Raw genomic sequence first — 15,751 nt, forward strand, 5'->3', positions numbered from 1 at the left:
TGACTGTTTTCTATATTTTTATAAACTATGAAAAATTTAAAATTATACCTAAACTTGAAATGAGAATTTACAAATTAACATTGTTGGCCAGAATAGCTAGTGCCATTTCTGAGGATCTAGAAAAAAAAAAATCACTCAATAAAAACGAAAGATTTTCTTTTAAAAGTAGTATGCACATAATACATTTCTAATATGAAAACATCTTTAATAATGTACATAAACAGGAATAGAGCAAGCTGTTGAATTTTTATTTTTATTTAATGTAACTGATGACTAACAGACAAGTATATTTTAATGTAACAAAAGGTTATCATTGATAAGTATCGTCTACATTTTAAAGGATATTTTAGTGTAGTCAAAGATTTAACATTTGTATTTTTATCCATTTTTGAAATGTAAAATGCACACATATCCATATATCTTACAATTTTAAAGTTTTAACTAAAACATCTGAATCTCTACAAGTAAAAGCAAGACAAATAAAATATACTACTAATAAAGTGCTAATGGGTTAGACAATGCTGTTTCACCTACCTTTTGGGGGAGGGGGATAAAAGCACATAGCAGTATAGGACTAGTCATTTTTATCATACCAGTAAAGAACTAATTTGCAGTATACTTTGTAATAAGCAAGAGTGCTTATTTATAGTAGAACTAACCATAATAAACAATTTCTCTTAAGAAAGATCACAACTATGACTTATTTGTTCAGTCACTGCTGAATATAGTGTCCAGAGTTTTTTAAAAGTGCAATCTTGAACTGAGACAAACCTAATTTTACCTATATCAAGAAATGGTTTTAAGGACTTCATATATAAATCTTTTTATTGTAAAATAGGTTTCTATCTGTTATGAGGAAAGGAGAATAGTGCTGAACAAATGGCAAAATTTGGCAACAAGGATGTTAATAGTGGACAAAGCTTGGTATGCATTGCTGAAAGATGCGTTTTTCACATAAAGAAAATATGTTTATTAGACGTATACAGCACTTTTCAGGCACTTGACCTCACGTGGTAGTTAAATTGGTGTTCAGATGTTTATTTAATGGAAAAATACTGAGTTATACTGTAACTTCAAGTCAAGTTCCCACAGAACAGCTGTGTTCCACAAGCTAAACCTAACTGTTCCTGCTAAAATCAAATAATGACTCCGTATACCCAATTTAGAGAAAAAGGTTCAACAGATTAAACTTAATGGATTGAATTTTGTCAATTTTGGGATTTCTGCCGTGAATTTTTGTTAAATCTTTGTTGCCTATTACTTTATTGAATGCTAATAATAAAAAAACAAAGGCTTGAAACCTATGAAGTATTATGTTTAAAGGACATTGGAAAATTTAAAACTTTGTTGGTATAATACACTGCTTATGGAAATATACTTATATTTTTGATTTTATATTACCTAAGAACCATATTTCCTCAAACTAAATGTGTTCCTAGCTCATATAATAGAATTAAATATGTAAACATCTTAAGGTACCCAAAAGAGCATTATGAATTTTCAGTCTTTGTTTCTAAATATATTTGAGAGCCTACAATGTCTGTTTCAAACTATCATTGGGGTCCATGCCAAAGGAATGCTTTCAAATGCATCACTAAGGATAAGGTTCTGAGGTAAGACCACCCAATGCCATCTTAAAATGAAAAATACAGCAAAATTCCAGTATAGTTGCTACTAAAGTTTCCATTTTTTCTTAAATACTCAGCATATAGTTTAAATATATTGATACTAAGAATTTTATATGTATGCATTGGAGTATTACAATTTTGGAAAATTTTGCTTTATAATTTCAGGCAGTTAGCTTTAAAATAATGAAACTTCAATTAGCATAAACAGCCCTGAGAATAATGCATTTAAATTATAGCTCAACTAGAAATAATCCAATAAAAAATTGTAAGCTACAAAGACAAGTTCTGGAAAGGTTGTAAATTAAAAAAAAATTTACCAACATTTGAGGCACTACCAGACTACAGTACTTTTAATAGTTGGGAGGATTTTGGAAAAAGAATAAATACACAAAGCTATGTGTGCACATACACACACTCATACTGTACTGTAATGAAAAACTGTGTCCCAAACCGTACAGCCTAAATATTTTATTGCAGCATCTTTCTGTTATAAGTACCATGGTCTGGCTGCAGAAATTTTGGTAATTTATATAAAGTACTGGTACAGAAATTTGTACCACTAAGGGAAACAGAGTCAAGAGCGCAGTTAATAATAACTTCTTCAAGTGACTAAGCTCTTGGAGGGGAGCATGAATGAAATATCATAATTAGGTTCATGATGTAAAAATACAAAGTCAAAGCAGCAATGATTTGATTTATGCGCAAGGATATACAATTTTGTAGCAGATAAAGCATAACAGTCTTCACAGTAGAAATAAAACATGTTCTAGAAAGAAAAAGTATTCAACCTGCCAATGCTATCTAAAAATTGGTGAAATGTGTACAGACAAAAATGGTATATTAGCGTATAACCTATAACCATGACAGTCTACTATTTATATACCATAAGTTGTGATGTTTAACATTTGCTACAAAAAAGTATAACAGTACTAAGAATCAACTTGTAACATTTCTCTGATGTCAAAAAAGAACAATGTCACTTCTATGTTAAAAAATATATGCTCCCTGCTTCCCTGTAATACAATTTATAAAGCTTTACTAAATGAATTATTTTGTTCTAGAGAAACACCTATTGATTTACATGAAAATAAACAATCCTGTATATTTAAAATCTATACATATATGTTAGAATATTTACACTCCATATAGTATTTAAAAGGAAACGTTTATGCATAAATAGCTTTTGCCATTCAAGGTATGGAGATAGAGATACATTATTATACTTTGTACACCCTCGTATCACAATTTAAAATATATTTATGCAAAGTTTGACAAGTTATGAAGAACAAAGGCATGCTAATCTAGAATTAATACTAAATCAGAATACTAATATGGTTATAACTAGGGTCAGCTGAATGACCAGCAAGCAGCATAGATCAGTAACATTATGGACTTCCTCTGGGTAACTATCATCCAATAGCAAGTAAGATAAACATCAGAGTACTAAAAAACTAGAATGATGTGTAGTAGATACTTAAGTAGAATGCTAGGAAGAATTCAGCCCAATTGTTAATTGTGCTTTGGATGGGCAACAGCTAAAATGTCATACTAAAGTCAACTAACTACAATCTCAGTATTTCTTGTGCTTTAGAATTCTCTTCTTCACACTTCTTTTAAAGTACCTTGCATCTTCTTCAAAAGGGTTTGCCTAAGCCAAGGTAAGATTTAAAAATGTGTACACATTAAGCAACTAAGACTTTGGAATCTTGGCGCCAAAGTGCTATTTCTAATATTACATATCTTTCCTCTAGATGAAAAGAACAAATGTTACTCTGGCTATGCATCGTGTGAGGGATTTCATAACCAGTTTTAGAGAACTGAGGCAAAATGAGATATAGTGATTTGTTCCTGGTTTATCTCCATTATAATGATTGATACTGAGTTAAATCTTTTAACAGTGTCTAAAATTCTGAAAATACACATATAGGCTAAAAGGCTAAACAGAAAGGCAATATGATGTCACCTGAAATACTTTTAGATAATTTGATTTACCAAATTTTTTATAGTTATAGTTCATATCAGTAACTAAAGTTACAAGACAATCAGAAAAACTGTATATACTTAATTTTCAAATAAAATAGTATTTCTTCCATGATTCACTTTCATTTCACTTTAGACAAAAATGTGCACAAATAAACAAGTCAAGAATTCCAAATCAACTTAAGAATTCCCAGTTTTAGTCTTGTAAATATTTAAAGTAAAAAATTCTATTTAAGTGGTTGGAAAGGAGCAGCTACTGATTATATAGATCTAAAATAAAAAACAGTTTTAGTAACTTTCTTTGCAACTGTCCTTTGTGTATTCTTTACAGTCTGACTGGTTCATGTTCACCAAACAGTCCAATGTCCCTTTGTTAAGTGTAAGCAGATACTAAAATCACTGTAAGGTTGCATTGAGCAAGGTAACATTTGGCAAAGAATAGTATTAGTGAGTATATGTGGTGGCACGTGGCCATCAAAGTAAACGATACTCTGATAATTATGATTTAAAGATTTGTTTAAAGATTTGTGTTTGCCAAACACGGGTTGAAATTGACAATTCCAATCTATAATCTACATATTCTATGATATTAAATCTAAAATAAATGCAGAGCAATTCAACTAAAATGTGGTACTTCAATACCACTAGATGCTACATTGTCTCATTTAAAACCCTGGTTCATTAATCATTTAATCAAAATTGAGGAATGATTTCCTCAGACAAATCATATCAGCTGAGACAGTCTTATCTATTTTGTAGACTTACATACTGAAAACCACAGGAATGTTATAGGAAAGACACCTACAAAATTGAAAAAAAATATAATTATCCAGCTTGATTTTTTAAAAAGTTACCAACTGCCTGAAAAAGTCAACACAAAACAATTTAGAAAAAAAAAGGAGATTAAGATGAGGTTACTTATGGCGGCCATAGCTTTGGTGACAATTAGAACCAAACTTTTATCTCTGCAGCTGATCCAACTTGAGTTTGCTCTTATCTTACGTTCTCATTTATTTGCAGGGCTTTATGGCTACAGCATACTCTTCACTCATTGCACACATGACAGACACCTAGAAGAAAACATGAAGGCAAAACAGTTACTCGCGAGGCAAACATATAGAAGATATACTTAGATCACCATGTGTTATATATTTGTGGACATTTTATATGGATTACTTTAAAAAGGAGTACTCCAAAAAATAATTTTTTATAGTTTTCTGAAATAGAATTTCTCAGATTGTGGTTTTATAAAATAACTTCCAAGGAATAGGGAAAAGAAGAACTATAAATATTACTAGATACACTTCTGAAAGTTGCAACAAAGCATATCTCCTTCACTCTTTAATACTCCTTAGCATCCTTTTCTATCCTTCAGAATATCTTATATGCAAATCTTTAAAGCAAACATTGAGCTGAGTGTCCATGCAGCAAAAAATGAACTTCAATGCCTTCTTTGTAATTGCTTTTGAAGGAGATCATACTCATCATTTCAGCAGTACTTTTAAGAGATATTTCATATGTATTTCATGCAAACTAGTTTAGTCCAAAGTTTTACAAAGTAGTTTAAAAAACGTAGTCCTTCCATAGATCATTACCTGTACATCTTCACCTGCATTATATTTTCCTTCTATTTCTTTGCCTAGTTCACCTTCTGGCAATTTAAGATCCTCACGGACTTCACCAGTTTCTGTCAGCAGGGAAAGGTAACCATCCTGAATGCATATTAGCTATTAGAAAAAAATGTATTATTTGCACTCATTAGATTATATCCATTCTTTTATAATGTTTACATAGTTAAACTGTAATCCACATTGATTTGAGTATTGTAATACATTAATATTTTATATATTTAAAATGCCACAATAAAAATGCACAAAACACGAAGAGAACAGTATAAATCTCTCCTTTCTGCACTCTCCCTTTTAATCTCTGTATTATTAAGCAGTTTAGGCTTTTTATAACGTATCTGAAGCATTTATAATTAAGTACACAATATATATATATGGTTGCTTTTCAAATACAAGTATTTTTCAGCAAGATATTTTAAATTTATACTTAGAAATCTCTCCAAATCAGAAAATGTAGACCTTCCTTTATCTATCTAAATACTACACAAGGACATGGATCTACTGTGACTAAAATTATTTTGCCATTAATGAGCATACAAATTATTTTCAATTTTTTACCATTACAAACAATGTATATTATAATTTGATTGTAAACAAAGTTAAGTTGGAAAATTTTGATCTCCAGCTAATAAGATGATTTTTTTTTTTTTTGTCTTTTTCCTTTTTATCAGTACTGGGGATCGAACCCACGACTGCCTGCTTGCAAGGCAGGAGCTTATGCCGCTGAGCTAAATCCCCAGCCCCCTTCAGCTAATAAGATTTTTTAAAACCTAAGTAACTACTTTGAAGATAATGATACACAATATATTAACTGTTATTATTTTGTTATGAAAGTTTTATTTTTCATAATTTTTTAAAAAAACCAAACACTAGCTTATTGATGACATCAATATAAACAATCCCAGTCATCAACTTAATATGCAAAAAGCACAGTTTTGATATAATTTCTACTATAGGACTAGGCAACAGCGAGCTTTATTTTAGAAGCATATGTGCCATCTGTACACCTCAAATTCCAACAGACTTTTAAAAGATAATCATCTAAAATATCAGATAATAACACATAATAGAAATAATTATTTGGGGCCTCAAAAAGTTTATGCTTTAATCTATTGTTATAATCCTTATTGATTCTCAAATTGCTCTATCTTTGGCCAGTCAGATATTATTTAAATTCTAGGTCCCTTTGACATGTGGTTTTAATGAAATTTATTAAGAAAGCTTAAGCTTTATTGTAGAAAAGTTGCAAAAATAATGCAACGAAGTCCCATATTCTTTACCAAGATTCACTCATTGTTAACATTTAATCACATAAATATTTTATATATATACACATATAAGTTGTACAATTCTTGTTTTTATGGAATCATTTGAGAATTTTCATAGATCATGACTTTTTAGTAATAATTGAATGTTTTCCCTAAGAACAAAGACATAACTCATAAATCTCCTAAGTTCACTTTTTGAAATTGGGAAACTTAATACTCAATGCTTATTATCCAATATACAGTCCATATTCAAGTTTGTCAATTGTTCCAACATTGTTTTTGATAGCAATTTCTCTCTCTAACTCCAGGGTCACACTTTGCATTTATCTAGCTGTCAATACTGGTTTAGTCTCCTTGAATTTGGAAAGTTCTTTACTCTTTGTCATCCATGAGTTGATATTTTTGGTTAAGTATAGGTTTACTGTTTCATGTAATTTTCCACAGTTTGTGTTTGTCTCATTATTTTCTTATGATTCAGGTTAATACATTTTTGGAAGGAATGGTGGGTCGTCAAAGTGTCATGTCAGGCAGCAAATGATGGCAATTTGTTTCACTACTCACGACGTTAACTTTGATCACCTGGGTAAGGTGATATATGTTGTATTTTCCTGTTCTAACGGTATCCTTTTCCCCTTTGTAATGTGCAATCCTTAAAAAAGCCTGTGGTGCCACTGGTAAGCCTGAAACATACTTTACTTTTGTGCAATTGTTCACCTTTTCTCAATGATACTAGAATTGGCAGGTGGGGATGGTGAGGGGAATGTTCTAAGCCAATTCTAAACACTTTCTTCTGATCCTTCACTTTTAAACAAATCTATACATTTCATAAGGGTTACATGGTTTTGAACAATTTTTATTTTGGTAGGGAAGTAATCATTTTGATAATAGAAGCAGGAAGAAGGCAGAGTCAAGGTCAGAGAACTTGTAATAGAGGTGTTAGGTGTGTGGTAGTCTTCTGTGTTCCTGAGTAGTATATGAGATTTTAGTAGTACCAGAATATGGTATCTTTTGTTTTCTAGAATATAGTATTTCTTAGAAAAATAGGTGATTCAATGTTCAGAGAGGTGTATAAAATGAACTTAGAGCAAACTGTTGTACTATTGGGGCTGAGGATTTAGCTCAGCGGCATAAGCACCTGCCTTGCAAGCAGGCAGTTGTGAGTTCGATCCCCGGTACGGATAAAAAGGAAAAAGACAAAAAAAAAAAAAAGAAAAAAAGAACTGTTGTACTATAAAGCAAGGAGCTATCCAGGACCATTAGTTAGTCACATGTCAAAGGGGCCTAGAATTTAAATAATCTCTGATTGGCCAAAAATAGAACAATTTGAGAATCAATAAGGATAATAGTAATAGATTAAAGCATAAATTTTTGAGGCCTCAAATGCTGTTTAATTCACAAACACAAAGTTGTCCTCAGCACAGCTGGGTTCCAGAGCAAGTTTACTTAAAAACATTAAAACCAATTTCATATAAATTTACTATCTCATAAAATATTCTTTTTTTCCCCTAAACATATAAAAATGTAAAATCCATTCTTAGCTTGTGGTCCTCACAAAAAAGACAGTGGACCAGATTTGGTCTATATGCTGTCATTTACTGAGCTTGCTCTAAGTCAGTTTCCAATGTTTTTTAAAATTATAGATATTTTAATGTATAAATTTATTGAGTTTGATAAGATTTTGATGATTTAATGCCCTATGAAAAATCTAAAATACAAGTTATAATGATTCAAGTTACAGAAAATATGACTGAAAAAGCAAATGAGAAAAACAACTTTAAATGTTCAAGTTCAGAGTGAAAAAAAGTCACCTTTAGTACATGCTAGGAACCACCTCATTTTGAGAACTGGTAACTGAAGGGAAAGAATCACTTATACTGGCTTTCTTCATGTATACATACATACGTACATACACAGTATAAACACTATTCCTCAAGGTGAACAAGAGAATGATGAAGGCAATTTTTTATATACTCTGGCTTTTAAAAAGAAAAGCATAAGATTGGTCATGGTGGCATACCTGTAACCTCAGCACTCTGGGAGGCTGAGGCAGAAGGACTTCAGTTTAGAGACCTGGGCTACTCAGTGAGCTGGTAAGACCCTGTCTCAAAATAAAAAAATAAAATGGGGCTGGGGAGGTAGCTCAGTGTGAAGGCCCTGGTTCAATTCCCAACACCACAAAACAAAAACCAAACCAAGGAAAAAGCAAAATGCCTAGGAATGACAAATCATTAATTATCATTATTCTCTCTCTTAATAAATTAATGGATTGAGGCAAAGGTAACGTATAAAAAAAGGGAACAGATTTACCTGATGGTCATATGCAACATCATCTATGAGTCTCAATTAAAAAAATAAAGGGGAAGGAAAAAAAGCTAAACCAAATCTGACCAAGCCTCCTTTTCAAATTTCAAGAAATTGAGCAACAGAAATACATGTTAAACCACAAGGAAACACAATAAGCAAAATCAAGGCAATGAGAAAATCAATAGAACAAATGATTCATCCAATTCTTCATCAAAAAATTGTAGATACACACAACCCAAGTTCATGTGTGAGAAAAGAGAACATAGATGTTTAGGAGATACCAATTTTATGTGGACCTTACATAGGCTCTGACGTAGGCATACTATAAAACAAAAACAGTAATTATAACATTCAATAAAACAAAACAAAGAAAATGAAGATACTAATGAAGTATTTGATGATATTAAGGAATTAATAACTTTTTAGGTGTGATTAGTTTTTTCGTTCTTAGCTTTCAGAGATGTATAATTAAACACTTGAAGGTAAAATAATATCTAGGCTTAGCTTCAAAATAATCCAGAGGTAGTATATAAGAAATTAAGTGATATGTTCATGGCATTCTTGTACTTTGCAGCTTCTTACTATAAAAAATGAAATAGAAAAATGCTTCAGTATATCAAAATCTAGAAAGAACACTTCAAACAAATTCTGAGATATACAGTAAGCTATAGAAGCAAAGGATGAACTAGAATGAAAGTTATAGGGGGAGTTTGTGACTACAAACACTGTCCACGATACAGCCTGGAAAAGAAGAATAAGAAGAAAATCAAAATTACTGAACAGGGAAATTATAAGAAAACTTTCTTTGGTGCCTACATCTGCATTACTGGTATATAAAAGAAGGTTGGGGAAGATTCATTCCTTGCATTGTTGGCTCCTGGTAGAGGGACTGGTGAGACTGTTTTATTTGTGTGTAGGGGGGCAGTGAGGGGTGCTGGGAATTGAGCTGAAGCTTCACAAACGCTGGGCAAGTGCTTTACCACTGAGCTATATCCATGGCCTGACACTGAATTCTTGGGTATACTCTTATACCATCTAAGCAAATAATACTATCATCAACTCCTTTGTGGTACCTGCTAGAAGATCCTAGATGGGCCCAGGGACTTATTTTACAGGTTACAATATATTTCAGAATATGGTTCTATTTTTCCCACAGGTAGAATACATATGTCTAGGAATCAAAGGTGGTGACTCTTCTCACTATTACCCTTAATGATCCTGTAGCAAAATATTTGCTTCTTATCACTGCAACCTTGGGCTTTACTGGTTTACAGGTTTTTATTCCCAAAGAAACTTTTACAAGGGGACATAAGAATTTCACAGACTATGTTAAAATGATAAAAAGACTTGAAGTTCAGGAAAATTCATAGCACCAGTATTTTCTTTGTCACTGTTGTTTTCAGTTACAACAGTAAAATTCAACTCATATATCCAAAAGACTTATTCATTTGAACAACAGACTTGGAATTGATACTCATAATTTTGGCAATTCACCAAATAATCTAAAGGTTCACAATATGTATTTGATGTGTCTCGTACTATATTGTTTTCCTCTTTAGAAAATGATCTTCATATGACAGATAAATCTTGAAAAATGCAGAAAAGGCAAAATAACTTATGGTGGGGAACATAGAGGCAAAGAACATTGTAAAAAAAATGTGATTCAAGAGAGCACAGAAGTCTGAGCAGACATTTCTATATCAATTTGGGGATTCTCAAAGGTATCTGAATGTATTTGAATCTTAACCATTACCGAGCCCTAAACAACAGTAACTACTTTTAGGAGAAGTAATATAAATTAGCAATTCTAATCTAAACTAATCTTGGAAAGGAAGAGTCAAAAGACAGCATTTTTTTTCTGTCTAAATTTACATTAAAAATACATAAAATCTAAACTATATATACTTTTTAATTATTACAATGAACAGATATACTACATATATTTCACTTTAGCCAGCTGCCAAACTGGCACTCAAAATACTGAATTCAGCAAGTATGAAGAACTACACATAGCCAACAATAAAAGTAGGAATTTAACCAAGTCTCTTGGACAGATGAGTAAAGACTAGCATAGCAAAAATAACAGGAAAGGTTAAAGAACTAATTTTTTAAAAAAATGAACAGAAATAAGTAGCATATGTTGACTTGATAATGAGGAAGATGTGGACATTTACTATTCCAGGTTGCAAGTATCAAGACTCAAAATGATCCCAAGAGTGTTTATTATTTGCATCCTTATTTTATTAGTAAGTTACGGTAACAGAGGTTAAATAACTTGCCAACCAAGATCACACACTTATTCAGGGCTTTAATAAGGATCTGGATCTACAGTCTGATTTAAAAATTATCCTTTTAATTCACCACGCTATATGGATCACATAAGGGCTGAGGAAAGGGGAAAAAGTAAATGAGATGCTTGTCTTTGAGTGTAAAATTAAGAAGGCATCAAAAAAAATAGTAGTAATCAAATATTTTAATGTATTTAAAAAACAAGAATGTAAAAAGCACATGATGAACAAAGTATTAACATTTAAATGAAGAGAGGATCGGAATTACAAATGTTTCCTTTTGTGTAGAGGTTATTCCTATGAGCCTCAGTGTTGGTACTACACTTGTCTTTGTTAAAACTTTTACATCTGAGGCAAAGGCCTCATTTACTCCATTTGTTAAACCCCTCACTGAACCTGTATACATGAAAATAAAGTCCTAATCAAATTTTTTCTTTATGTTAAATCTTGAGCTCCAATGAATGATTGGCTAATTTTATCATAGTCGTAAAACACATGAACTATTGTTACTTCCTTTCTGAAATAAGCAACAGGCAAAAGTATTCTATATTGCATGAATATTACTGGCTATAATAAATACTGAGTATTCAAAGTATTATTATTTTAGGGTGGGAGAAAAACCCACTTGGAAAAAGAAAATTCTACGCTCTGTCTGCTGTACCATCTTATAAACATTGCCAAAATGAATAATTATGCATGCAATTAAGTGTTTATTGAGCAATTACTATTTACCACACCTAAATTCAGCGATCCAATATTTACATAATTAAGAGGACTGAAATACAGGCTAGGAAAGCAGAAGAGTACTACTGCTTGGTACGTATGTATCTATGGGCATATTTTCTTAGTTATTCCTCATATTGTGTTTGTTTTATAAAATGAAAGACAAAGGCTTACCGAAGTTTAATAACATCTAAAATCATTGAACTAGTAAGCAGCAGAACTAGACCTACTTGATTCAAAAAATCTACTTGAGGTTATACTAAGCCATTTAAGTTTTACAAAAACTCCAAAGCAGTCTAAAAACCATTAGTAAGTAGGAAAGTACAATTATAAAGATGTTTACTAGATTAAAATTACATAGAAAAATATTTGCACATGGGTAGAATAGAAAGAAATCCTTGAGTAACTTAAGTTGATAGCAACATTCCTTAAAACTTTACATAATACAATAAAAGGTATGGAAAGAAATCAGTTTAAGAAAAAATCTAACTCATATCTTCACTATAAAAACCGAACAGAAGAGTCCAGTATATGGTATTCTTGAAACAGACATTAAAAATTTTCAAAACCTGTTTCAGTTATTGTTAATATGAACTTTCACATCCTATAAGGGCAACTGTTTAAGTTGTAATACTCCAAACAATAAAATGTTATTCAATATGACCTATTTGAAAGTATAACTGGATCTGAAACTTGAACTTTACACATATAATTTCACAAAATGTGACAGCATGTTCACTAAATATAAACAATTTTTGTATTTTATCATATTCAATGACTATTAGCTATTACGTTTTTTACATTATTTTTGTGGCACTGGGGCTCAATGCAAGGATGCTGCATGTGCTATGCAAGTGATCTACCACTGAACTACATCCTTTAGCTCTTTTAAATTTTTTTCTTATTTTGAGGTACAGTCTTGCTAAGTGGCCCGTGCTGGTCTTGAACATGTGATGGTCTTGCCTCAGCCTGGTAGTAGCTGAGATCATAGATGTGAGCCCCATATGTGGCTTATTTTTTGAGTATGGCTTTCACTTCTTTTCCTACTTACTACCAGATTCTGACTTACTTTCATTAACACAAAAACTTGGTTGGTTAAAACATGAATTCCAATAATTTTCTTGAAAGCCTCAGGTCTGATTAGTAAAAAGAAAACATCAAGAAAAAAGTTGCCTGAATTTGAAATATTTTTCAACACTAAGAAATGTAATTGGAAAAAAAAAAGAAATTGGATTAAACACTGCACTTAGTCACAACATGCAGTTAGTTGGTCTGAGGAATGCTGAAAAATGTTCAAGTTTTTAAAATGCAACAATGATTCAATGGCTTCTTATGATGGAAAAAAAAAATAAAATAAAATGCAACAATGCTAAAAAATCACTGTATTTTTCCAATTTGTAAGATAGGTGGTGCCTAGTATTGTAACTGGTTAGACAAACTCAAAAACTACTCTTTTTTGTTACATTACTACTGCTAATAGAAAGTATTTGTATCATTAAGAAATAAGCAAGATTTTAAAGAAAATTAGTACTTACTTGATAATCATTTCTTTTAATATTTGGAACATCCATGTTGTGAGTAGAAGGGCAAATATCTTCATATTTTTTCCCTGTGAAAATGTCAATTCCAACAAGGTGTACCTAAATGATAAAAACAGGAAAACTATTCAATCTCTGCCAAGTATATCAGTCATTACATACACAAGGGCACAATACCAATGCTGATTAAGACAAATTCTCCTTTTTCCAAGGTCATCTAATTTTACTTTCTTTTAAAAAATGCAGTCATAGAATTGAGAGGTAGTAAACACTAAACAGTATCATATCAAGATTACAATATATAATGTAGTAATTTAATTAAAGAGTACATAAGAAAAGTAAGCTTCTTAGAACTGTTAAAACAGGTTTTCTCAGCTGAGACTGAATAGATCTTTTAGGTCACCAGGATTCAAGTAAGTTTTAATGCTCAGTTAATGAAACATTATAAAGATCCAAGAAAGGAACATTACCTTTAAGTATTCAAATAGCTGATCGCCCAGCAACAGAGAGGAGAAAAAATGTTAAATGTTCTTATTACAAAATTTATATAACTCCCAAGATCCATAATGTAACATAAATGATCAAAATCTCAGCGAAGAAGCCAAAGAATGACTTGGAAGCACACTTACTTTGGCATGACCATGCTTCCCAGTTTTGGAAGTTGACATCTCCACTATTTTGCATGGTCGTCCTTTGAGCACCACGAAGCCGTTTTTGCGCAGGGCAGAGCACTGCATAGGGTAAGTGCTGGAAGCCCCAGCATCACCAGTAGTGAAATCAATTTCGTCCGCCATGGTGGGTTAAGGAGATGGTGGTTTTTCCGTGGGAACTATGCAAAAAGTTTTAGTTTGGTTTTTACTAAGGAGCACGCGAGGAGGGCAATGTCTCATTTCAGGTAGATTAGGTACCAAGCATCACGGCCCGTTATTTTTGCATTTATAGAAAACACCCACTCAAGACTACTGGTCCTCTCTAACTCTGGCCTCTACAAACTTTTCCAAGCATCGGTGGGGTGGTGGGGAGGGAAGCCGCAGAAGTGCGTGCAGGCTGGGCTAAGAGGGACACCCCGCCCAGGCTGGGTACAGCAGGTCCCGGTGCCCATCGCCCACCGCACACGCCCGCGACCTTCCCGTACCGCGCCTGGGGCCCTCTGCCGCCGCCCCGCTCCACTGCGGGGGCCCAGCCCAGGCCGCATATCCCCGCCGGCCCGCAGCGCCTGGCATTCGGGCAGCGGGCGCGCACTCCGCCCTGCACTCGCAGCGCCGCCGTCTGGCAGCACCGGCGCCCCCCGTGCTGCCGACATCCCGGCCCAGCCCCGCTAGGCTCGGCCCAGCTCCGCAAGGGCCTGACAGAGCCCCGGCGGGTCCCGCGCTCGCCTCCCTTCTCTCATCCACCTTTCCTCCTGGCCTCGGTCAGCGCTGGGTTCTGGCCGCCCGCCTCAGCCCTGCCTGGTCCAGTTCCAGCCCTGCCAGTTTTTCCCCAGATCTTTACCTTTAGCAGGCTCACAGCACCTCGAGTGCCTGCGTACCCGCGCCGGTCTCCTGCAGCTGCTGCTGCGGCGACAGCGGTAGCGGCCGCAGCAGCTCGGAGAGACGGGGCGGGGCCGCCACACTTTCCACACCCCGGCTTCCCCGCCCTTTCCCGCCCCCACCGCAGCCCCACTTCCGGGATAGGCCCCAGCGCGTCAGAGGCACCGCCCTCCATAGCTATCATTGGCTACGAGGTACCTAAGGCCCCGCCCAGTCACGTGAAGCGCGCCCTGGCAACCCCACGTGCTATGGATTAGTGCACTTCCGGCGTGAAGTGCGCTTTGAAGAGCCTGGCTGCCGAGGGAAAACTCGCCGGCGAGGCGGTCGGTCTCTTCGCCGTAGTTCAGGCCCTAGTCGATGTAGCTAACAAGGGCGAACCACGCTCTCAGGGGCCCTGGCCCTCAGGTGCGTGGCAGTTGTCACGTGACAGTTTTCACTGCTCGAGAGTCGCGCAAATTCCCGGAGCGGCCGGCATGGAGGGGCTGTAGAGGGAAGTTGGAGCTTCTAGTTCAGCGTGCAACTCTCCTTGCGGGTTGGAACCCACACGTGTTCCCTAAAGACAACACAGTTGCAGCATTTGACAAACAGGCCTGCATCATGAGTTCGGCCATAAAAACTGTGCAATCTGTGGTGAGATTTTGGCGGCGATTTTGGCGTGTGCTCCACCAGTCAGTAGTACTTTCATGGGTGGGGACTCCAAAAACATCCTGCAGTAAAATGACCTCAGCCAGGCCTAAGACAGAGGCTGTGACAGAGTTGTTGAGGAAGATAGTTTGCCATCCAGAAAGGTGTGCTTTCAAATATCCTGGCATTGGCAATCCGAGTTTGGATTTGTTCATACACGTTGGAGACATTCGATTGATAT

At 34.6% G+C, this 15,751-nt stretch overlaps 1 protein-coding gene across 1 annotated transcript; it reads right to left on the minus strand.

Annotated features, from left to right (window-relative positions):
• Positions 1–227: 227 nt before the first annotated feature.
• Positions 228–14,998, minus strand: Eif5a2 (eukaryotic translation initiation factor 5A2). The gene is made up of 5 exons (XM_005008681.4): positions 14,849–14,998; positions 13,987–14,186; positions 13,355–13,459; positions 5,204–5,335; positions 228–4,678 (listed from the first exon to the last, which is right to left on the minus strand). The coding sequence occupies exons 2-5, from the start codon at positions 14,149–14,151 to the stop codon at positions 4,619–4,621; spliced, it is 462 nt and encodes a 153-aa protein (XP_005008738.2). The 5' UTR covers positions 14,152–14,186; positions 14,849–14,998; the 3' UTR covers positions 228–4,618.
• Between the last annotated feature and the right edge of the window lie 753 nt (positions 14,999–15,751).

Source organism: Cavia porcellus, unplaced genomic scaffold (genome assembly GCF_034190915.1).
Source record: "Cavia porcellus strain 051 isolate PalLab524CR breed Dunkin Hartley unplaced genomic scaffold, mCavPor4.1 scaffold_17, whole genome shotgun sequence".
Classification (NCBI taxonomy): domain Eukaryota; kingdom Metazoa; phylum Chordata; class Mammalia; order Rodentia; family Caviidae; genus Cavia; species Cavia porcellus.